The following is a 24,714-nucleotide window of genomic DNA, read 5'->3' as shown; positions in this document are numbered from 1 at the left end:
GATGTGGTCTTTTGAGAGAAACCGTCGGGGTGGCAGCGGAATCAGAAACATCCGGCTCTAAACTGACGTAGTGTAATTCTGCTACATGGCCGAGAAGAAGGGCGTCGTTTGGGTCGATCATTACTCGAGGTGTTATAACGATTGGAATGTTATCAGCAGTAATGGACACAACAATTATTCTCATTCTCAACATTTCAGCAGCAGTTCTAAGAGTGATATGATCACCCCAAGTCCCCGATCTTAACATGTTCCCCAAGTAGGTTCCCCACGATTGGCCGTCATTTAGAAAAGAACTTATTGGAGTTCCGTCGACTAATTCAGGATTCCTTCTCATGTACGCAACAATGGCAGTGCGCATGGTTTCTGCTGTGAAATCCCCGATGTTGTTTCTTTCGAGTTGATCCACTAAGGCAGCAAACTGACAGTTTCCGTCACCGTCAATGTCATTTCTTATCCTGTAACCATGCTCTCCTGCATTTCGAGTAAGTAATTGCATAGACTCCTGGACAACACGTGCCTCGCGGATTGAAGCGTCTATTGCAGCTTGTAAATTTAAGAAATCCATCATTGCATCGGGTGCTGAAAAGGGCTGCGAATGTCCGAAATATTTCGAAAACTTCTTTTCAATCTCTTTTTCGTTGGAATGAATGTTCTTTGCTTTTCTTTTCCGTGCCTTTTTAGCCGAAACACTAACTGATGTGACACCGTTGACACTAAACCATTTTTCCTGTTCGTTTCCGTCCACGGTGTACCTAATCTTGTATCAGTGTTTCGCTTTTTTGGAATCAGTCACAACTCCTTCAACTGCTTTTGGTGCTTTTACTTTGCGCCCACCACGTTTCCCTCCTTTACCGACTTCGCGGACAAAAACTTTGTCCGCCACTTCATATACTGTTGGTGGATTTTTACCAAGGTGACGCTTCACCATCTTTTCCGATGCCTTTTTCGAACCGGTTTTTGCCCTCTTTCTGATCGCATCTGCTGCTGCACGAAACGCTGACCTTTTCTGTTGTTGGTTGTTCCATTATCACCAGAAAGGAAAAGTTAAACAATTCGTAAAGAATGCATGAACTGAAACGCATAGATTAATCACGCACTGTTAAAATAAATGCTGCCGATTTATCCAGTGCAAACATAAAATTACAAAAAGAAGACCTCAGAAAGCTACACTTATTTTCAACATTAAATACTTTTTTCAAACACAGTATACCTTTTTTGTTGCACACGTCATTGGATAACAAAGAAATGCCACAAAGGTATTGGTACACACTCCAAAAACTTGGGGTGTTTTGGCCTCACATCAAGCACCCTTTATAGGCCCAAAACACCCCAAGTGTACAAAGGGTATTTGAGTTGCCACTGGGGAAGCACCCCTCGGGGTGCTTTGGAAAGGGTGCCTTGGAAAGGTGATAGTATCAGTTGGGCCCCGGAGATCCTTTCTATCACCATTTGTCACAGAAATATCCACATATTACGTTTTCAGAGGGTGTCTTGCCAAGCGGTGGTGTGGGCCAAAGGGGTGCTCTACAAGCACCGTGAGGCCAAAACACCCTTGAAGCACCCTTGTTTTTAGAGTGCAGTTCTGGCGCGAACACCTTTTATGGCTTCCATGAGAAACACATGTTCGTTTACTTTTTCCCAATGAGTGTACATGAAGGCAAAAAGGGATAATAACTAGAAAAAGGTTTTACTGTTTGAGCAGGGCATTCATACAACCAGTCAGATCAGGGCCCCTAGCTCCCTTACCACTGGTCCTAGGAATTTCATCTAGGACTCAAATGAAAGGGTACTCAATTCTACAGAAGATACAACTAACACATTTTGATGCAATCTATCACTTATTATCTACAGGCCTAGTTATTATCTCTTTTTGATGAAGGTCATCGTTGGAACGCCGACAGAGGCACACGGTTAGAGGAGGCACGGCACAATACTTACATCATCATCATCACCATCTTCGAAGTCACAACTGAACGAACTGCCCTCGCCCACCGGTTCGGTTCCATTCGGTGCCGCCGAAGATTTCCCCTCAGGGGTCCATGCTTTACGTGCATAATAGACCTCAAACGGTGTCAATTTGTCTGAAAGTAAATGTTTTGATTCACTCAAGTATGGTAATGGCGCTGTTATCCAAGTCAGAGTCCGGTTTCAATGTGAGATGCTGTTGGAGGAAGAGACTTGATTGAATTTGTCAACACATGAAACAACATTAGCCTCACTACAGCTCCTTCAAATTCATACGCGCGAAGTTCAGTTAACTGGATTCGCGTGTAAAAATGACCGTTTTGCGCAGCATTGACCCCTTATTTTTTGTGATTTTTGGGAATAGCTAGCTAAGGTCTGTTCAACTGCATTGGACTAAAGTCCCTTGAAATTGTTTTTCTATGTATAGAGCAATTGTGTTTTGGGGAGAAGAGTTGATTTGAAAGAGAATCATCCCCTGATTCTAGAAATATATGATCTTTGGGCACTAAGGCTGCCCCTGTTAGGGTAGGGGCCCAGGAATGGTGACGGTTGGTTCATAATGCCCCGGTGCCCATTTTGCCCCCAGGCTGGTCACCAGCCCGGAACCGTGGAGTGAGTCCTAAACCCGCCCAAAGTAAAACTACTGTCCACCCAGTACAAATTTCCTTAGTTTTAGACTTTACCTCTGTTGATGACATTTTAAGTCACGGTGACGTGCCACTTATACCTATACCGGATCACAACAGTGTTGTTTGTTTGTATCTTACCCTGAAATGCTTCGTGAGGGGACAAGTTGTAAATCCTTGCATAGAGAGGCAGTCCATCAACCCAGTTAAGACTATTCCCTTCGCATAACTCTGTCATGTTGAACCTGACTTTTTCTTTCCACGTCTTATGGCTTCGCTCCACCTATAAAGACATAAACAATCATACAGTACACATCAGAATCTAGCCAGAATCTGCAGATAGACCGAATAAAAGATGCTGATTATCGACCTGATCACGCTTATTAGAGAGGTTTCGCTATCCCGTCAGTCGGGACGTCATGCGTATTCGTCTGCTTCATTTTAAATAGTTCTCATGCATTGCAATCTGGCAAAATAAGGCACTTGAATGAACAACATATACGTCACGTCACGTTTGTTACGTCAACGGCGTCGCGCACTTCAATTTTTTGGGGCCCATTATTGGACGCATAGAGGACCCGGGACATGTGACTCTAGATACGCTCCCTGTAGTGTTTGCGTTTAGTCTTCGCGAAGCAGGTCTGCTACATGTCGGACCTGCCATTGAGTTTTTACAGCGGTAACAAAGACGTGAAAAATACAAAACAATTACCTTTCCGTTGGTCTGTGGATGGTATGGCCTACTCCGAATTCTCTTGTTCACCACCTTCTTGAATTCACCACCTCCATCACTGATCAGAATGTCCGGACATCCGTGTTCGACAAAAATACCGAAAAGTTGCTCTGCAACGCCTTGCGATGACTTATCCTCCAATGGCCGGAGCCAGAGAAATCTGGAGAATACGTCGATGACGGACATAACATATTGATACTTCTTTTCATCGATTTTGACCGGAAGGTCCATAAAGTTGACCAAGTCAACTTGAGCAATTCGATGTGGTGCCTTTGGCTGCAGTGGTGCTTTATTTGTAAACGTCGGCTTCCTTCGCTGGTGCGCCTGCAGCGTGTCCAAATGACGCCAGACGACTTTCACACCAAGGCCACAGAACCGTTCTGAGGCAATCTTTGATAGTTTTCAAGCTGCAAGTCCTTTAAATGCTATGAAATAATACTCCACTATAGCTACTAAATCGGAAGTTCGCGGGACGATGCGCCTAGTCGTTCTTTCGACGATCAGTTCCTCATTCAGTCCTGATAGGGGATTATGTACTCTTGATACTCTGTACATCCCCGATATCTTCTTCCTGTAGGCCCTCCTCTCAGCAGGCGTCCGGGCATCACTCCAAGTCAGGTCTTCGTCTAAGAATCGGAATAATTCATCGTAGTCCTCATCCGTCAAAGAGAATGTACTGTAGCTCCTCTTTTCCTGCAGTGGAAAAAGATAAGATTTGTAACTAATGGGGCTACTTGAGTGTAGACAGCCGGGGAGGGCGGGGGGGGGATAAGAAGAAACTATTTTGCCATGACCAATATACTTGAATGAAATACACTTTGTTCAGGGCAGCCTGGGGATTCCCCTTGCCCCCCTCCCCGCTCTGACTCTTTGTCAATCCATAGTGACAGCATCAACCCTCTGGCAAAAAAGGACCCGGAGGTAGCTGAAGATCGTAGTCATTGAGTCGAACCTTGAGGAATCTAAGGCCAGGTCGAACAAGAAGGATGTGTGTATCCAAGGACACCTCAAACCCTCAAACGCCTATAGGAATCTTCAAGCGTCAATTCACTCGTTCAGCCCGGTGTATATTTGCTACGACCAGCTTCAGCCAACGATTACATCACACTTGGCTACACATCCCGGCTAGAGATAGCAATGCATGCATGTAATACATGGACTATGTGGGTCATGCAGCGATGTAGCTGAAGTATATAGGATACACGCTGATAGAAAAAAACACTTTTATGTTCTTTTCATACCTTTTTACCGGGGACGTCTCCATCACTGATCTCTCCTTCATTCTCGGCATCATCGTGGTCATCTGCGCAGAGAATACCCGAGAGAATGCAAATCACCAGACAGAATACTATGAAAAGCCGCATTTTGCCGACGCGTCTTGCTTCTCGTGCCGAGTATTACGACCCAATGCCCATCAGATGGCATTGCTACAACATTAGTGACATCTAGAGCGAACGGCATTAAACGAAAATGGTAGCGCCATCTACAAAAAATGTGGAGAACTGTAGGTCAATGGAGGGACGCCGACAGAGGAACGATTCGGGGAACGGAGGGACGCCGTCCATGGAGGTACGGCACACCGTACCCAATGAGTCGTTGTAGTTGGTTGTCTCCAGGACGAATTCTCGACAAGTCCAAGATCGAGGAATTTGAAGGGTCCACAGGATCTCCTGATTCCCTTCCCAGCCGTGGAAGAAACAGGGAAGCAGATATTATGAATATTATTGATTTGCATAGTGTACTCCAGTTGTAGAATTATGATTGTGAGGATTTAAGATTGTAGGGATAATATTGGTCTAAATATTATCAATATTAGAGTTAATGTAACTGTATCAAGTCACAGTCAAATCTTGGATTAGGATATAGGACGATATAGAGTTTATTAAAATAAGGAGTTCAAATGTAACTCTTGTCAAGTTGGAATTAGGTAATTGATTTAGATATAAGTATTATTAGTATTCTTAATGAAACTCAGGTAACACAGTCAAGTTTCGGAATATTTTTTGCATGAGTTTTATTGTGTCAGTTTTTTACACCCTGGCTCGGGGAAAATCAAAATTATAATCTCAGGCATTGGTTTGTTTTGTAGTGGGTTTCTCATCTCGTTAATAATCAGTGTGTGTCATCTGCAAAGACAAGGATCAAGCAAGCTCAGTGGACACTAGAACGGGATTGTGCCAAGAACATTCTACTCTTTTCGCTACTTAAGGATTCGTTAACAAGTGCAGTGGCTGTTGCAGTGCTGAAAATTTGGTTGAAATACTCATTCATAAGCTCTCATCAACTTTCATATCAACCCTACTTGGTCATAAGCTGGTACTCCGGTGTAAATGAACATTATTTATGTTTTGCCTCTCCCACCAAGTTAGCAGGAACATTACGTCAACGTTCAATCTTCATCTCGTTACGTTACTCCGCCTTGGATACACTGTATCACCAGGGAATGGAGCCTTCAACGAACGCTTGTAAACGTACAAGACAAATTGCTGCTGATCGTCATCCAATCGTATAGTTTTTATATATACGTTATGTCCCCCAAGAAATAAAACCAGTATCTACGTTATGTTTCCCAAGACATGAAACCAGTATCTACGTTATATCGTCCAAAACACGCTTCCAGTATACGTTATGTTATCCAGGACATGAGACAGCTGTATTATCATTGTCGTCATCTCAACGTCTTCAAGTATTGGGTCGGTTGCACCTCATACCTCTGCAACGTAAGCACCAATCTTCAACTACGGTGGTACACGTGACCGTACATCAGATGACAGCCTTGCTGCAGATAACAGCCGTGCTGCAGATGAACAATCCATGCCGCAGATGACAGCCTTGCAGTAACGTCTTCGTTCCTTGCAGTTCAATTTCTTTACATATTGAACATTATCATAGACTTTTGCAGAAAAAATGAAACTGATTCTACTTGACCAGTCTTCTTCATCAGGATGTGAACTTTTCCCTTTGACATGATGAACATTTCCAGTAGCAGAACTTGAACATTCTCTTTCACGTTTGAATAAGTATTAGTATATGACACTCCTTTATGCCAACACCTTAGGTGTTGTCACTTTTACAGGAGGGAAGGAGTGTGTTTGATACCAGTATATCGGTAGAGATAATGATTTCAACTGAGTTTTGGAAAGAACAGTATTTTTATCAGCTTATAGCGAGGCAATTTAGGTTCTTTTTCTGAAACCGCTGCTTATTTCAACAAAAATTAGTCTCAGGACTGATTCTTATAATGTCAGGTTTTGACAAAATGTTTCGGGTCAGACCCAGTTGATCTGACAAAATTGAGCAAGCGTTACAATTATAAGAACCAATTTCAGCATTTCTATTAGCAGCCTACTGATTAAACCTCGGTTGATCTCGAGCCAATTATTATATATGTGTATTTGAAAAGGGTTTTGGAAGTACCACTTGTTGGTTAATTTGATTAAATGATTGGTACTTGATAGTGATACTGTCGCGTTATCACGTTGGAAGAATATAATGTCGAACTCGGCTTTGCGTTAACTTGTCTTGTCCGTTTATTACTCGTTAAAATGACGTTTATTGACCGAATTACAATGATGATTATTAATATTTTCCAATCGTGCGGCGCCAACTGCACCAACTCCACCTGGGCGCCCATCTTAAGGGTCGCCGAAGACACGAAGACAGGATGTGACCATGTGAACACGACATCCCAGGAGAGATCATTGACAGGCATGTCAACTACTGTAAAGTCCATCTGAACCGCACTTTAAAGAGTCTTTGAAAGTCTTAAGAGTCTTTGTCACACAAACAGAAACATGGTGGTCACACCTGCTTGGCACACTAAATAAACTCTAAAGAAACATCGGTACAAATACAGGATTAATCTTAACTCAGTGACCATTACTCCACTGAGTATCAAAATGTCAAGATAAATCACAACATCTTATCAAAACTGATTGTGTAAAACTTTAACACGAATAACCATAACTAAACCTTGGATGTACCAGACGACTTCAAAAATAATGTCCTCAACCAGTAAACACAACCTCAGACGTCATACTATTTCCAGTACTAAACCAAAGTAAACATGTACTCCTCACCAAATATTCTCAAATTCACTTTAAACACAAACTTACGTCTCTTGACAGATAGTACAGTATCAAACCAAATATCTTATCTCAAACATTGTAAACAGCAACTTTATGTCTTTAGAACAAAATTTAACCCTTCCTAAACTAGGAAACTTCAAATAAATTGAACACTTTCAGAAATGCTATAGATATTCAAATCCAACCAATGAATACTATTTGTACGTAATTAACACAGCAAATTGCTACTTTACCCAGAATACGTTCAGTATCAAGACACAAACTTACAGTACACATACAGTACAGAATACATGTACAGTAAATACAAACGTGGCAAAGTTACAAATGGTAATAGAAACATGGCAAGAATACTAACATGAATGCAAACATGAAACATGGTAAAATAAACATGATGAAACCCAAACAGGTAAATCACTTCAGAAATGGGGTGGACTACCCAATTCTGACGAGCACAAGACATGGAGTTATTCTCCTCCATAAACCGTCTTGCTGCATGACCAATATTGCGAATTGCAATTTTTTCCTCGGATCTCACAGCGCGCGCAAGAGTCAGTTTATGACGCGGAGGGTACTTATATGCGATTATTAGGCATTCCTTGTGATATCCTCTCGTTCGGACGCTTTCATAAGCAGAATGAGTCTCGAAATTGGGCGCTTTAAGACAAGACCGTCTGCGAAACGTACATCCACTACACGAATGTGATTGTCTTTTCCCGGGTACACATTGATGACTTCAGCCATTCTCCACTGACCGCGTTTCATTTTCTCGTCGACGACTAAAACAACGTCACTTTCCTCGAGATTTTCCTTCTCGGTAGACCATTTTGGTCTCGGCGACAATTTCTGGATGCAAGTAATCCAGCGCTTCCAAAAATTGTTTACGATTTCGTTACACAACTGGCGGCGCTTTCGCAGGTTTCCGGCGAATGGTTCACATGGGACGATTGGTGATGGTAATTCGCCACGGCCAATGAGAAAGTGATTCGGAGTTATAGGTGGGTCATCCAACGGGGATGATGAGACTGCTGTCAACGGACGACAGTTGAGCACAGCAGATATCTGTGCAAACACAGTCTCCCACTCGACAAATGTAAGTTTGTCCGTTTTCACAAGTACTTTCATTGCGCGTTTCACTTCCTGCACTATTCTTTCAACAGGTCCCTGATGATGAGGACCGTCTGGTGGACCAAATTTCCACTCAATGCTGAGCCTGGCGGACCGAATTTCATCCTTGTCGAGTTTCAATCCTAATTCACGTAACTCCTTGTCAGCTCCACGGAAACATGTTGCATTATCACTTAACATGAGGGACGGGGCCCCCCGGAAACTGATGAATCGTTCTAATGCTTGTAGGAATGCTTCAGTGGTTAAGTCCTGTACACAGGTGAGGTGTACTGCCCGTACGACCGCACAAGTGAAGACGGCGCAGTACCCCTTCGTTGTCGTATTACGGTTGAGTTTCACGAATACAGGTCCCAGATAATCCACAAGGGTGGTGTGGAATACTGGTGTGAACGGTTTGATCCTGAAGTTGGGCAGTTCTGCCATGAACTGCTGCGGCGGCTTTCCTCGGTTACGTATATAGACTTTACAGACACGAATGACAGCCTTTGCAAGTCTGACGTCTCCGACGATCCAGTAGGTTCTGCGAATTTCAGTGACTGTGCGCAAATGTGCGCCATGTAGCGCATGGCGATGTCTCTCGCGGGTAATCAACAGTGAGATGTGTCCCTTTTTTGGCAACAAGTAAGGGTGGCGCATGTCGTATGATAACGGTGCTTTGTCTACACGGCCCCCAACACGGTGCACTTGTGATGCCTCATCGAATATCGGGTTATGGCGCATGATGTGGTGATCAGTAAAGTCAATGTCTCTCTCAAAGTCTGCAGTCACCATGATCAGACGAGGCCAACTCGAGAATGTGGTCGGATCGATGACAGGTTGAGGCGTAGTCACATTGAATGCCAGCACCTTGGCGTTTTGAACGTGAAATTTCTTGAGTTCCTTGTCCTCATGATCGATGTTGACTTCCGGCGTATGTGGCCAATCAGACGGCGGCAAACGGAGGTAATCTGGACCTTTGATCACATCCATCGCTCTATCTGCGGTGACACCACGTGAGATCAAATCAGCAATGTTCTGGTCAGTTGGAACGTAGGCAATGTCTTTGACTGGATCAAAGTCAGTGGTAATTTCACCGACCCGACAAGCCACATATGATCTGAATGACTTGGACTGGCCACGAAGCCAGCGTATGGCAGTCATGCTGTCGGTCCACAACTTGGTGTACTGAATATCGAGACGTAGGGCACTGCGGACTGATAACAGCTATCGACACAGCAAGAGTAGAGCCTGTAACTCCTTCCGGGGTATGCTTGTCTGTTTCAATGGGGTGACGCGTGCACGAGCACAAACAAATGTCAGTTCAGCAGGATGATCTTCAGACTCAGACCATCTAAGGTGCACAGTGACTCCCATAGCGTCCTCACTCGCATCACTAGAACCATGTAGTGACACGTCAGGGAGTGGCGACATGCCCTTGTATTTCTCGGGTATCAGACAGCGTGGGATCTCGATTTTACCTACATCCTTGAGATCACGTTCTATGGTTTGCCACTCAACATACAGATCACTGTGGTTACTGAGTTCAGTGTCCCAACCAAGATCAAACTGCCACAGTTTCTGGAGTAGCATCCTTGGACGAATGGTGACAGCAGCGAGAACACCAAACACGTCGTAGTATGATGCAACCTTTTTGAGAATGGGGCGTAGTCCTCTGATGCGACTTCCTTAACACTAAGTGTGTCCTTGGCCAGGTTCCATCGGGTCCCAAGGACTGTGGCCTTTCTATCTGGCGCGTTATCTGGATCACATATTTCCTTCATTCCGAAATGACCCTTGTGAAGGGTGGAGGTAACAGTAGTTTTTAGATGCAGTCCCTCCTTAACAGTACATTTACTGTCATTTAAGTCATCGACATAAAACTGATTTGAGACAACCTGTTGCATGTCCAGGTCATCTGGAGCGTGTTCTTTGACAACAAGACGTAGTGTAACAATGGCCGCCGTTGGGGACGGTTTATCCCCGAATGTTACAGTGGTCAGTTCAAACACCCGAATTGGTTCATCAGGTTTTTTCCTAAACAGGAAACGATGATAGCGTGCGTCGTCTTCATTCAGTTTGATCGACTGGAACATTTTCGATATGTCGGCGGCGACGCCCACTTCATACTCACGAAAGCGCAAACCGATGTCGAATATGTTTGAGTTCATATTGTCACCTTTAGCGAGAAAGTCGTTCAGACAACAACCTTCGAACCGGGCTTTACCATCAAATACAACCCGGACCGGCGTGGTACGCGAGTCCTTTAACACACCGAAGTGGGGCAGGAACCACATTCCTTTCCCACTGCGCAAATCCTGATCCATCTCCGACTGTGGGACGAACCTGGCGACACCTCGGGTAAGTTGATCATCCATTTGTTTACAATACGTGTCCCATTCATTCGGCTTCTTTCGAAACTGTTTCTCCAGGTTTTGGAGACGTTTGACTGCATATTCGTAATTATTCGGCAGATCAGAAGGGGGTCGTTTCCACGGGAGACTAATCTGATAAGTGCCATTATCTAGCACAGTCAGACTACGTTGCATCTTCTCAGTAGCTACACGATTCTCCTCGTCGACAGCACATTTACATCTCTTTGGTGCGATGCCAAGGTGTTCAATTCCAAGAAAATCCTCGATTTCACTGGTGGCAGTAACTAGCGTAAAGTTTGTGACGGCATTAGTACGTATTTCCCCTGCAGGGCTAGATCCACCCTGCACATACCACCCCAGGGGACATCGTGCAGCAATGGGGTCGTTTTCAGTAGGACCAGATATCTTTTCCGCAGGCGTCAACAAATCTCCATTGTCAACACCCAGCAGCACATCGATGGCATCACTGGCAACCCCCACAATATCAACAGACTTCAGATGCGGGTAGCTCTCCAGTTGGCTCTTAGAGAGTATGGGAACATTGCCACACGGTTTCTTCATCTCAGTGAGGTGTACGCTTCGACTGAATGTTCCTTCAAGATTCTCAATCGTACACTCAACGACGCGTAATTGGCAATTTACGGTGTTGCCACCGACAGTGGTAAGGTTAAAGTTTTGCATACAAGGCTTGCCCTGCATCGGGACTATTCCTTCACGAATAAGTGATGCTTGACTACCTGTGTCGAGCAAGATTCTGACTAAAGTTTTCTTCTGTCCCTGTACCAGGTAGCCCATAACAGTAGGCAATGCACACGAAATAGTGTCAGTCTTGTTCTGATTTATCCCAATGCTGGCAGCACCAACATTGGTATTCGGCGTTGTGGGTTTGAACTCTAGGCTGGTAGGGTTTAAGTTTTTCTTCATTTCGAAATGACGATAGCCATCGGTACCGTACACTTTCGGACATATCGATGAGAAATGAGTGTCGGCACCACATACCGGAATTGCACATGGACGACTGTGCTGGCACTTCTGCGGGTCAAAAGGCGGTTTTCCCGCAACACAGTCATCGTGCCAACATCTGTGACATATCCCGTTAATGTTCATGATGTCGAATTTTTCTGTTTGGGAAAGGGCCCGGAATTTATTACATCCCTTAATGAAATGGTTCGATGTTTGCGGGTGTAGTGGACACTTCCTCTTTCCCTGCTCATGTGAACCGGTATGAGCAGCACCACCTGTAGCAGCAGGGGAAGTCTTGGTCATGGCCGCGTGGTTGATGGTTATCGAATTTGACGTTTTCGATGTTGATGAATCAGTTTTGTGTGTACGTGACTGATGATCCTGAGTGGGTGGGGGTGGCCGTGCCTTCCTTAGGACCATGAGCTGGTCATGCAACCAGTCTTGTAAACCAGTGATAGTGTCATTTGCCTGTCCTTCCTGTGCTGCTTTGAGGAAGGCGCTGTGGTGCTCTTCAGGTAGTTTGCGACGAAGTTGTGTCAGCATGACACGCCCACTGAGGTCGGATGTCATGCCCAAGGATTCGAAATGAGTCGAAAAGTTCTGTAGCGTTTCAACGAATCGAGACATATGGCCAACGTTTATATGACCTTTGGTATGGTAGACATCAATTTTCTCGAGATCTGATATCAGCGTGTCGACAAGGCGATCCTTGTCACCGTATTCTTTGTCAAGTATGGACCAGGCCCTATCGATTGACGTACAGTTCTTTATTTTCTGCTTTTCCCGGGGGCGGTCCATTGACTCGACAAGTTGGTACAGTTTCTCATTCGGTTCAAGATCTTTGGTAAAACTTCCAAATTGCTGACGAAACTGGCGATAATCCCGAATGTTTCCCCCAAATGTAGGAAACTTAAGTTTAGCCATTCTAGATGACATAGTTTTGGCGGGCGGGGGTGGTACTAAGAACGGTGTTGTTGTTGGCACAGGCCCAGGTTTGGGCTTGGCAGCGTGAAGTTCTTCAGCTTTGCGCTGGAGATCATGGATTCTTGGCAAAACGTTCTCTGCTATTTCTTCTATATACGCAGTCTCTGTGGTCTCAATATCAAATTCTGCCTTTTCTAATGCTGCGGCATCTTTGAAATCAGCCGTATTAAGCACATCTGTGCTCAATGTTATCACGATATTATTGATTGTTCTAGCAGTATCTAAATGTTCACGTAGTTTTGTTGCGAGATCTCTAAATTCGTCCTCCGGTAGTCCTCCTGGTTTTGCAAGGAGGGAGTCCGCCTCCTTCGACAGACTGGTAAGAGTTCGTTTAACGTTAGCCCTGGCCTTTTGGCCTCTTTGGGGGTCTTTGGGTCCACTGTTATGGTGCCAGTAGCCATCCTAGCAAACGTTCAGGGTTGATGTCGAATTATTACGGCTATGGCGTTCCATAGATTTTCAGGAAAATTCGACGTGGGTTCGTTTAGGTGACCGTTTCAAAGTTCGTTTTTGGAAAAGTTCGTGCACTAGATTGGAAAAGCTGTCGCGTTATCACGTTGGAAGAACATAATGTCGAACTCGGCTTTGCGTTAACTTGTCTTGTCCGTTTATTACTCGTTAAAACGACGTTTATTGACCGAATTACAATGATGATTATTAATATTTTCCAATCGTGCGGCGCCAACTGCACCAACTCCACCTGGGCCGGACCCATCTTAAGGGTCGCCGAAGACACGAAGACAGGATGTGACCATGTGAACACGACAGATACTTCTATAATATAATTGTTTATTTTCAACGGAGTTGAAATTTGTCGTAGGGGGGAGGAGTGATACCAAAGGGTAACATTACACATATTACTAGTGCAATCATATATACTAAATAATTCAGCAGATTCATAGGTCATGGGCATACTATAATTGGGGTATTGGTAATCATGGAGGTTGCATCAGCTACAGTATTCCAACTCTGGTTGACAGGAATTAACAGGCCTGTTGATAGAACAGTGCACTGGGATATTCCTGCCAACAAGCTGATGGGAATCCGGTTATCGATATCCACCTGTTGCTGTTACATAACCTTGGGATGGGGGAAATATTTATCTGATTTCATGATTTGGAATATGTAGTTTATGTATGATTTACAACATCATGTATGGCTTTGGTGCAGGCTCGACTCAGGGAACCTTAGGCTGGGCCCAATTTCTGTATATTGTAACAAAATTAGTCTTTCACCTCTTCGTTCCGTCTAGGACAACTCCTGGGTCCGTATTTTACATGCACCCGCTGTGCAGCAAGTACCTGTTTTCCAGGTCGGGATTTTATATACAACCGGACCATTTTTACTGGAGCAAATTTTCGTGTTTGAAGTCTATTTTCATCAAAACTGCGCCAAGTTAGACTGTCAAACTTTAGGGATACATTTGTCATTGGGAATCTATTGATTGAGAGCCTCCTGGTAAGTTGTTAAGTTGGTGAACGCTTGTATTTCACTATTTTTATGTTGCGATTTGCGACTTTCTGAAAGCTGTCCCCCATATTTGATGACGTCAGACCTCCACATTGTTTTGGATTGTGAGTGACGAACTTTCCAGTGGTATTGCAAAGTGTTTAAATCAGGTAAATGTTGGTGTAAAAGTTATTTCAAAGACATGGTTTATTTCATAAAGATCTGTAGCATCTTTTGGTGTCATTTTCAAAGCTGTGACTTTTGGGAATCTCTTGTACTTTGGGCCTAAAGTTGGCACATGTTTCAAAACGGGTTTGTTTTGTTATCATTTCGAGGGTCTGTAGTCCGTGGGTGACCCCCGTGGATTCTGTATAAAACCCTAATCAGCTGGGCGTGAGAGCAGATCGGGTGCTAGCATATCTAGCATCAGGAGGTTCTAGCCCTCCGGAGTTGACATTCACCCCAGTCGCATACTCCTAGCTTGCAGTTGCACAACATTGCAGAACAAGCCACATGTTACATATATGTTGGTCTTGCATTGAGATTGTTGTGTCAGTCAAGTTTCAAATACAGCTTTGAAGGTGGTCACACTGATACTGATAGAATTTAGCCAGGTAAGCGCCCTAAAGATATCTTTCTATTATATTTGCAATTTGAATTGTTGACTTTTGTTCAGCAAAAGGGGCAGAGTAATATACTGACTTTTATACAATTTATGGGAAAGTGTAATAGTCATAAAATGCCTGAATATTCAGCACCTAGTGTGCATGTTTATGCTGATGATCTAGTCATAATAGGCACTTTTATTGAACTGGAAAACCTGGTTGCTTTCCTCCATGAACTTTTAGATTTGTTGACCCGTTTGATAAATGGTGAAGATGTGGATATGAGCCTATATCCAGCCATCAACCACCTAGTTTAATCTGATTGAAACCTTTTTGTACCCGTTGTAAAATCATGGACATTCTCGTTTTGAGAGTTATAATAAAACTATTTAGTTAGATGAAGTAGTTGTGCCCTTTTGTGATAGCTTAGTAGTAGTTTTCATCCGGACTCATATCAGTGACCAAAAGCAGGTCACATTGCCCAAGTCTCACCCAGTCTCTCATATTGGAATGAGAGAAGACATAGAGGACATGTCCCTGAAGTCAGGTTACTAGATCAAATCAGGAGGACCAGAGTCCTTGGATTTCCCCAGGTTGTGACAACTACTGCCCCATAAAAAGCCTTGACTTGGTTGTGACTTTGTCTCCAGGACATTATCACTGACGCTTTACCGCTCGGACAGGTTTCGCGCTACAATATATATCAGTGAGTTTTCACTGCAAATCAGTCAGTTCTGGCTCACTGAAGGTTGCCTAGCCTATCCACAACTTTGGTCCCGTTTAGTGCCGACTGCCTGAGTCAGAACCCTCACCAAGGTCAGAAGTCCCCCTACAGGAAACATCATTCAACAGAAACAGCCTTGTTGAAGGTACAGAGTGATGTACTGAAGGCCCTGGACAAAGGTCAAGTGGTGATCCTTGTTATGATCGATTTGTCTGCAGCATTCGATACGCTAGAGCACCAGACATTGCTGACGCGATTCAAGGACGTGTACGGGATAACTGGTCGGGCACTTGACTGGATGGCGTCATACCTTAGAAATCGGTACCAGACTGTAGTTATTGACGGCAAACAGTCGGAGCCTGTGTTACTTAAATACGGTGTACCTCAGGGATCATTACTAGATCCTAAAATGTGTCAAGGTGGGAGAGCATTCGAGATTCTTGCTCCCCAAATGTGGAACACTTTGGACGCCACACTGCGACAAGAGACCTCATTGGCCACATTCAAAAGTTCTCTAAAGACATTTCTATTTCGAGACTATTTCGGGGTGTGATTCAAACTAGGTGGGGAGCGCCACAGAACATTGCGACAGTGATATGGGGCGCTATAGAAATGCTAATTCTATCTATCTATCTATCTATACTATGCACACAAAGCCCCTGGGAAGTGTCATGAGAAATTTCGGTCAGGATTACCATTTCTACGCTGACAACGCACAGCTATATGCCGCTTTCACATTGAAGGAGCCTTCAAACCAACTGGCAACCATTTCTATAGTTGAACGATGTCTGTCAGGAACAGGGACCTGGTTTGATGTAAATATGCTGAGTAAAAACGATGAAAAGACTGAATTGATGCTCTTTGCATCAACACATTCACTCAAGAAAATTGACCTTGTGGTTCTTAAAGTTGGTGACACCCAAATTACATCTTCGAGTAGTGTGCGCAACCTAGGTGTCATGTTTGACACTAGCTTAACCATGGAGCAGCAGGTAAACAGTGTTTGCAGGTCAGCTTACAATCAGCTAAGACTCATTGGTCAAATCAGGCGTTACCTCACCAGGGATGCATGGGCTAGTTATGTCACGCCTTGACAATTGTAACTCGTTGCTCTACGGTGTCACCAAGGCTTTGTCTGACAAGGTGCAACGTGCCCAAAATACCGCCGCTAGGATAATCACGCGTACGAACATCAGAATTGTTTATTGTTGTCAAAGACTATACTTCTTATAGAGACTCTGTTTTTGTTAAGCGCCTTTGAACGGCCCAATATAGGACTGATAAGGGCGCTATATAAATGTGATACATAGATAGATAGATAGAAGTGCTGCCATTCTGCCTTCTGAATAAACGTTCTACCAGAAAGAAGTCTTCCGCGCTAGTCAATGAGGAAGATGTCAACTCAGCCCTGCGGTTGCGTATTAAGAAGATTCCTTTTTTCCGCTCCGACAAAACTACGAATTCCACCTTTAATAATCTAAATCCAAATCGTCCCAAACCATAGTATGTACCGAAATTCCACCAATCAACTTTCCGTTCACTAATCTTTATTCTTGTTTGTAAATTATAAGATCTGCACCCTTCTGGCTGCACGCCCTTCGCCCAGGCCTGCACCTGCTGCAATGCTGCAGATTATTGCCCTCAGTTGATTACCCCAATAAAATCCTCTCTTTTGTTGATCCAGAATATAAAGTCGCTCCTTAGTTTATTTACCCGTTATTTATCCGTTATTCCATAACGCAGGTCAGCTTTTAAGACGCGCATTCCCTCAAGTCTGACGTCGCAACATTAAAGCTACAACATTTAACATTAATTAAATTACATTTTAAGCTTTTGATTCTAGCCATCATTGATCATTAATTAGACAAGTCTACAATAAACATTAACAAGTATCTACCACATGAATTAAAGTACTAATTAATAAACTACTCCATTCACTAGGTACCACAGTTCTTATACATCCAAATTTCCTAACCAATAACATTGTCTTAGACCAATCCTTTCAAAAACTCTCTGCCATTTTCAATGTCATCGTTCTCTTCAAGACGTAGCTTTGCCTTCCTCCATCTTCTACATTCTGAGGTTCTCCTGTCTAGAGCGCGAGACAGCTTGCCATGTGCCTTTGTCTGGGCAACAATTGCCGCGGTGTGGTTTAACATCGTATTCGATAATTCCACCAGTATGGCCCTGGAATTCGCCGACGCAGACACTACATTTCCGTAGGTTAGTTTAACATCCTCCGATGGTTCGTTCATAATCTCGATCTGTAGTTTAGGCTTCTTAGCCACGTGGAGGTTCAGCGTTCCCAGTGCTATAAGCTTCACCATTTGCAGGATCAACTGTTTTAGGATCGCGAATCTCGGCACCTGATGGGGGAACTAAACTCTCTCCACCCTCACCCAAGGCAACCGATCCACATGTCTCTTTACCTGATACCCATAAACCCTCAGGTGGGTCGACTTCCACCACTTTTGGTTTAGGACTTACTACGAGTTGTTTGTAACTAGGGGTCCTGGGTGCAGCCCCGTCCGCGTCTATCAAATCAGCTCGTACAGTACCGGACCAGCCGGTATCCTTCCTAATACCCACGCTACCTATCAGATCAACATCTTTATTCTCATCGGTCCTAGTTTCTAACACTTTATCTCTTAAACTAGTGTCTGCAGAAGTCCCGACCGTCCCTCGACCCACTGGAACGGTCTCGACTAGTTTGACGACGGTGGCGGGACAACTCCGAAGCCTGGAGCAGGTGCTGACAAGCCGTTAGCCATGCTTGTAGTCCCTGGTCCATATTCTGGGTGCCCTTGGTGCGCCACATACCAATGTGTCTGTCCTACATTAGGCATATAAGCCTCTCTCTGTGTATGCACCTGGTTTACTGCCGCTGGTCTTCGTACTTGGGTTGGCAAACTCGCAATCACTTCATGGTACTGGTGGCAAAATCTCGCAATATGACCCACGACACCACTCTTGAAACAACCCTGGTCCCAGAGTCCCAACCCAGAACCTGACCCCGTTACCATGGTTACCTTGGTTCTGTCTATAGTCTTGGCTCTGATTCTGACGGTTATTATTCTTTTTACCGAACCTTGGTTGCTCATTATTCTGCGATTGTGACTCTTGGGGTGTCTCACTAACTATCGTACCAATCTTTTCAACTACTTTATCTAGTGCGGACTCCACCTTAGAGACCAGCCCGGGACAATAAGCTTGAACGGGTTGAGCCTGGGGTGGTGTCTGAGGAGGTAAAGACTTACTAGCATTCTCATTTAGATTGGACTTGGACTCAATGTGATGATGGGTTACAGGTACTCTTCAGACAGGTGCGTCACCTCTACTTGTCTCTTTTGACTCGTCTTCCGATCCGTCTGTGCTACTCTCTATCTCAGGCCTCATCATTTCAATCTTCCTGACAGTACGTCGTGAACGTTTGCCTTCAGAATCTAAGGAGGTACCTGACTGACGGGTCTCAATGAAATTGACTACATCAGCGACAGCCACGTCAATATCAACCGGTGACTTAACAAACTCAACCTGAAATTTCACCTTGTCATCTAGGAGACTGTCAAAGAATCGGCGGAGGAGGTCCTCCCGGCGAGTCTTGGGGTCTCTGCCCGCGTGGGCCTTATCGTAGAGCCGTTTGAGCTCTGCGGCGTAGCCTTCAATGCTCTCCCCTGGCTTCTGGCTTCTATTGGCGAACTGTACCCCAAAGGTTTTAGAAGACTCTACCTTTCTAAATCGGTGGCCAAGTTCTTTGACCAATAGACCAAAGTTCCCCCTAGTACTCTCAGAGAGTTGTCCGAAGACAAAGTCGCCTGCTTTGCCCTGTAGTTTCGGAAGGATCTCATCAACCTTGTCTTCCTCGGACCATTTCAACCTGGTGGCTATATCATTGAACCGGTTGATCCAAACCCCCCACTGCTCGGACCCCGTAAAGGAGGGGAGCTTTGGGCGCCTGGGACGAAACTCCCTACCACAGGTGGTCCCTGCCGAGCACGAGGCAACTTTATCGACACTAGTAGTACTGGCAGCAGTAACAGAGGTCGAGCCAAGGACAGAGCTGTCACCATCGACATCCGAGTCATCAACATTTACCACAGGTATTGTTGATGAGTCGGTGATCGAGTGGGTCGAGCTGTGACCATGGACCTGATGGCTGATTGAGTGGAGCTTCTCTACTATAGCTCTAGTTTCTGTCAACAGCACCTGGTTCCCTTTATCTACTCTCCTCTGTACTGATTCAGACACTTTCTGGGAGATATCTCTAATCTCATTAACTACATGGGCCTGGCGCGATCCTCCTTGGTGGTTTGCTGCATTTCGCGCAGCAGTTCAAAGTTAGTCTGAAGCATCCCCCCTTGAATTTCAATCAACTGGTTGAAACGTTGGTCCTGCTTTTCGACACAGGAACACAAGTTGGCCAACAGACCTTCAAATACTGTCAAACCCGCGGGGGGGGGCCCTGATTTTGTCTGTGATTGGACGCCATGTCCAGGCGTTCATTATTTAGACCTACAGGAACATTCTTCTCTGTCTCTAAATCGGCATCACCAGCCGCGCCATTTGACCTGGGCCTAGTATTGTCCTGAGCATTAACATGTGGGCCTACAGGAACGATATTCGAATCGGGTGAAGACGCTTCGCCCTCGGTCTTGTCTTCATCTAGTTCTGTGACGTTCCGCCGTGTGGCGACTCTCCCCGTCTCGACGACGTCGACGGTCTCAACCTGCTCAACGTCCACATACTCCTCATCTTCATCATGTTTCGCCTTATCATTACTACTACTATTAGTTTCTTGATTTACTTTCTTACCCCTAGCCATGTTGAAAGAATATAAAGTTGCTTTTCTCTAAAGAATTTTCAGGGTTCGATCTCAAAATAAAACTGTGTGGGAGTGACAGACAGGCAAGGCGTGCATGCAGTCCCAGACAGAAATATCTCACAGCACTGTCACCAAAATGTTATTGGTAAGAAATTTGGATGTTTAAGAACTGTGGTACCTAGTGAATGGAGTAGTATATTAGTACTTTAATTCATGTGGTAGATACTTGTTAATGTTTATTGTAGACTTATCTAATTAATGATCAATGATGGCAAGAATCAAAAGCTTAAAATGTATTTAATTAATGTTAAATGTTGTAGCGTTAGTGTCGCGACGTCAGACTTTAGGGAATGCGCGTCTTAAAAGCTGACCTGCAGTTTTTTTTTATACCAGAAACATTGTAGTTATATATAGTTGACGAGGACGTCAAATTTTATTTAGGGAGGGGTAATGTGATGAAATGGGTTTGTGTATTGCTGTACATTGAAGTACAGCGTGTTGTGTATATATCTTATTGTTCTTCTTTTAACAGGGATTTCTTTTAAATCATCTGATGACAGCTTTGATCATTTGGTTTAATCATTAGCTCACCTTTGTATAGTCAGGGAGGACCGCATCAAAACTCGTTGCTGATTGCCTATCGACATCTAATAGGCCGATAAGAGCGCATGGAAGATGCGATTGCTATTGACCGATTCTGCTCGATACGGCGACAATAGTTAGGACCGCACCCAATGTTCGATAGACTAACGGTGACCGGGCGATACGACAGGCAATTTCGCTAACGGTGGGGTGAGGGTCCAATACCGTGGCGATAGCATCATCACAAGCTCTGAAATCAGTCTCATCATGTTGCAAGGTGCAGAAGCAGAATTATTTGAGGAGGATTTACGTCCTTTTCGAAATTACAAAGAACGGTACAATCCATTCAAAACAGCCAGTTACGCAGAATTCTTTGCCTGTCACCGATTTCCAAAGGCGGTCTTTCGTGATTTGCCCGATATATTGGAACCAGGAATTAACCGGGCCACAAGAAGGTAGGAATACTAATGGCAGCCTACTTGTAAGCGTGAAATACACGTGGGTTTGACTTGCCATTGGCCATTGTCTGGTTTGGCCGATGATGTGCTGCATGATCGAGACGGTATTCATCATAATGATAAATTTCAAGCTACATGTAGTCATATTTAAATTCCTAGCAACATCATACAATGTCCAAATTGCACAGAGCTTGAAGCCGATTAAAACAATTCGTTTTGGATTTGTCGTTTCAGGTCGCATGCTTTGGAACCCATTGTCCAGCTTTGCATTGGTGTAAGATACCTCGCTCAAGGTGGTTTCCTACCCATGATAGGGAACGTGTATGGTATTTCCCCCAGGGCAGCAAGTAACTGCATACACTCCGTCACGCAAGCCATTTGTGACAGAATAGATGGGTTCATCACCTGGCCCGACATGGAGGAAGTGAACAGGGTGAAACTCGATTTTTACAACGCCAACCATCATCGATTCCGTTGCATTACGGGACTGATTGACGGCACACAAGTAGAGATCAACACTCCACATTGACCCTACAATGAGGCTGCATACGTCAACAGAAAGGGATACCACGCGATCAATGCACAGGTTGTATGCGATAGGAAGATGAAGATCTTCAACTTGGACGCATTGGCCGGGCTTCACCCAAGACTCCTTCATGCTCCGAAACTCCCACGTATAGGACAGATTTGAGGAAGGCCGTATGGAAAACAGCTGGCTTCTGGGGGATGCCGGCTATCCCCTTCAGAAGTGGCTTCTTGTTCCATTCAACAATCCTAACAACGAGGCCCAGGAGAGGTACAATAGGGCCCATAAACATCTCCGATCCGGTGTAGAACGCTGCATTGGAGTGATGACGATGAGATGGAGGTGCCTTACCAAGCCAATAATGTTTGCACCAAACAAGGCTCCTAGGATTATAGCTGCTTGTGGTGCCCTGCACAATTTTACCATCGCTCATAGAGTCCGACTAGACGAAGAATACGCTGAAGGGATGTTCGATAACCAGCCCAATATTCAGACGGGAATGACATTTTGGAGCAGAATGTGGCTGGGTTCAGAGCAAGAGAGGAGCTTGTACAGAGGGTTTTCACTAGGAATGCCTAGGATTGACTTGTCTGTTTCGTCATGCACCACATCGCCGTACCCGTTTTTAATTCATAAGTAAACTCTCATAATCAAAGAACATTTAAAATGAACTCCTCAAATGTGCAAATAAACTGAATAATGACAATATATTTAAAGTGTTTTGTGACTGAGATTCTATTTGCTGAAGCTAATTCTAGCTTACATACCGACGCCGTACTATACAATAACTACAAAAGCAAACGCTACACTGGGGATGGCCTTACTTCAATTGCGCAGTCTTTGATATGATTCAAGGTGTTTCATCATGACATTTTACAAATGAAATGGTACGGCTCGGTAAGCCGAACATAGCCCGGCAGAAGACTAGCAGCACAGCTGCAAACATTTCCTTTGATGAAAGTCTGTTTGCGTCTACATATACTTGTACAATTATTCAACATATTAATCTTTATATTGTCATGATGTGGCTTAGTCAACAAGTGAGTGATTGGAATCAAATCTGAATTTACCACTTACAGCGGAGTGAAGCTGCGCAAGCCCATCTCGCTGTGGTTAGTATAATCAAAATTGTACTGTGCATTCTCCGTGTGTGCCGAGCAATTTAGGAACGAAGAATCACTGAATGAGTGATTGACAGTTTGATCCCTCTTCACTTGTTGACTTAGTAATTGCAATTTCTTATTATAATACATTTGCTTCAGATAGTACAACTTCTCTTCGTTCTTCAGTTTCTTTTTTTCGATTCTCATAATTTTCCTGTAATAATCGGCTGACGTCATGGGCTTTGTTATGAGAAGTCATTGTGTTAATGTCACAACCTTTTGCCATAGACACTTTTCGTCTTCCGCGCTTGCCGGAAAAAACTACGACACCAACGAATGAACGAAGTCCAACACGATTTGGGAAATTTTTTATTTCCTACTTGTACGCTTGTAAATCCTCTTTTAAAGTGAATATAAACGAAAAAGGATATCTACGAGTTATCACGTTTATTCTCCCAATCGTGGCCGATCAAATACACAACAGCTTTCCCAAATCTAACGGTTAAATGAAGTGAAAACCCCGACCAAAGTGAACGGTGTCTGGTCGCAAAATTCGTTAAGCGCACATATCATGCACGTGTAAATGTACTGTCGATGTGCACGAATGTATGGTGCGCGCAGGGTTTACATGTATATGCACTGACATTGATTGTTGTTGGTTTCCTGCACGGTTAGACGTTACGTAAACGATATGAGTGGAAAGAATCTGCCCAAGACCCTCACTTTGGCACAGTCTGTTCGAGGAACTGTAAAAAGGACAATTGCTTCGCTGATCAAAGAGGCCAAATCCCTGAAAGACGTAAAGGGACTCCCGAGGCTGAATACTTAGAATTAGTTGAGCGCTTGCGCTCTACCTTAGAACATATTCGAGCTATTAATGACCGTGTTATAGAATTATCAATTAACGAAATCCCTGCTGGGGATCCTCAGCGAGAAACTTTGAGAAATGACATTGAAGCGAAGGAGGTAGAGTTTTTCGAAAAAATTGCAGATGAAGTACGCCCGTTAACACAGGAGCTGATGGCTGTCGTGCAGATAATTCGAGATGGTAAACCGACACCACCTCCTCCCCCAACTCCCTCTGTTGCTGCTACGACATCTCGTATTGCTTCACGCTTGGCGAAACTTAAATTTCCCACGTTCTCGGGGGACATACGAGACTACATGAGGTTTAAAGAACAATTTTCGTATTTCACTAAGGATCTCCCCCCTCCTGAACGCCTGTACCAACTCGTAGAATCAATGGAGAGGGTCAGATAGAAAGTTAAAATAAAAAACTGTACAACGCTATCAGTAGCTTGGTCCATTCTGGACACTGAGTTTGGGGATGAGGACCGACTGATCGATATTCTGATCTCTGACATAGAGAGAACCGAGTCCTATCACACCAACAATCCGGGTGCCATGTCAAAATTCGTCGATAGTCTACAGAGATTTACGGTTCATTTCGATAGTCTTGGGATGAAAAGCGATCTCAATAGTCGAGTAATTCTCACTCAACTTCGTCAAAAGCTACCAAAGGAACATCACATTCTGTTCTTGGAACGAGTTCAGGATTCAAAATACGATAACACGATTTCTGGGCTTCTGAAATTTCTTCAGGATCAACT

The 24,714-nt window shown here is 44.2% G+C and overlaps 2 protein-coding genes across 2 annotated transcripts; both read right to left on the bottom strand.

The window, feature by feature from the left end:
• Positions 1-7,997: 7,997 nt before the first annotated feature.
• On the bottom strand, positions 7,998-9,677 carry LOC135497662 (uncharacterized). Its single transcript, XM_064787493.1, has one exon. The coding sequence runs from the start codon at positions 9,675-9,677 to the stop codon at positions 7,998-8,000; it is 1,680 nt and encodes a 559-aa protein (XP_064643563.1).
• A 338-nt stretch (positions 9,678-10,015) lies between these two features.
• LOC135497661 (uncharacterized) lies at positions 10,016-13,550 on the bottom strand. The gene is made up of 2 exons (XM_064787492.1): positions 13,482-13,550; positions 10,016-13,237 (listed from the first exon to the last, which is right to left on the bottom strand). Exons 1-2 carry the CDS (start codon positions 13,548-13,550, stop codon positions 10,016-10,018), a joined length of 3,291 nt encoding a protein of 1,096 aa, XP_064643562.1.
• Between the last annotated feature and the right edge of the window lie 11,164 nt (positions 13,551-24,714).

The sequence above is a fragment of the Lineus longissimus genome, chromosome 13 (genome assembly GCF_910592395.1).
Source record: "Lineus longissimus chromosome 13, tnLinLong1.2, whole genome shotgun sequence".
Taxonomy (NCBI): Eukaryota; Metazoa; Nemertea; class Pilidiophora; order Heteronemertea; family Lineidae; genus Lineus; species Lineus longissimus.
The sequence above is the reverse complement of the archived record's forward strand: the minus strand, read 5'-3'. Positions and strand labels throughout refer to the sequence as shown.

Excerpts from the sequence above, each read along its gene's own strand:
- LOC135497662 (XM_064787493.1), bottom strand. The coding sequence starts at position 9,677 with ATGACTGCCATACGCTGGCTTCGTGGCCAGTCCAAGTCATTCAGATCA.
- LOC135497661 (XM_064787492.1), bottom strand. The coding sequence starts at position 13,550 with ATGGGTCCGGCCCAGGTGGAGTTGGTGCAGTTGGCGCCGCACGATTGG. Across the intron at positions 13,238-13,481 it reads AAATATTAATAATCATCATT|GATGGCTACTGGCACCATAA; the intron begins GTAATTCGGTCA and ends AACGTTTGCTAG.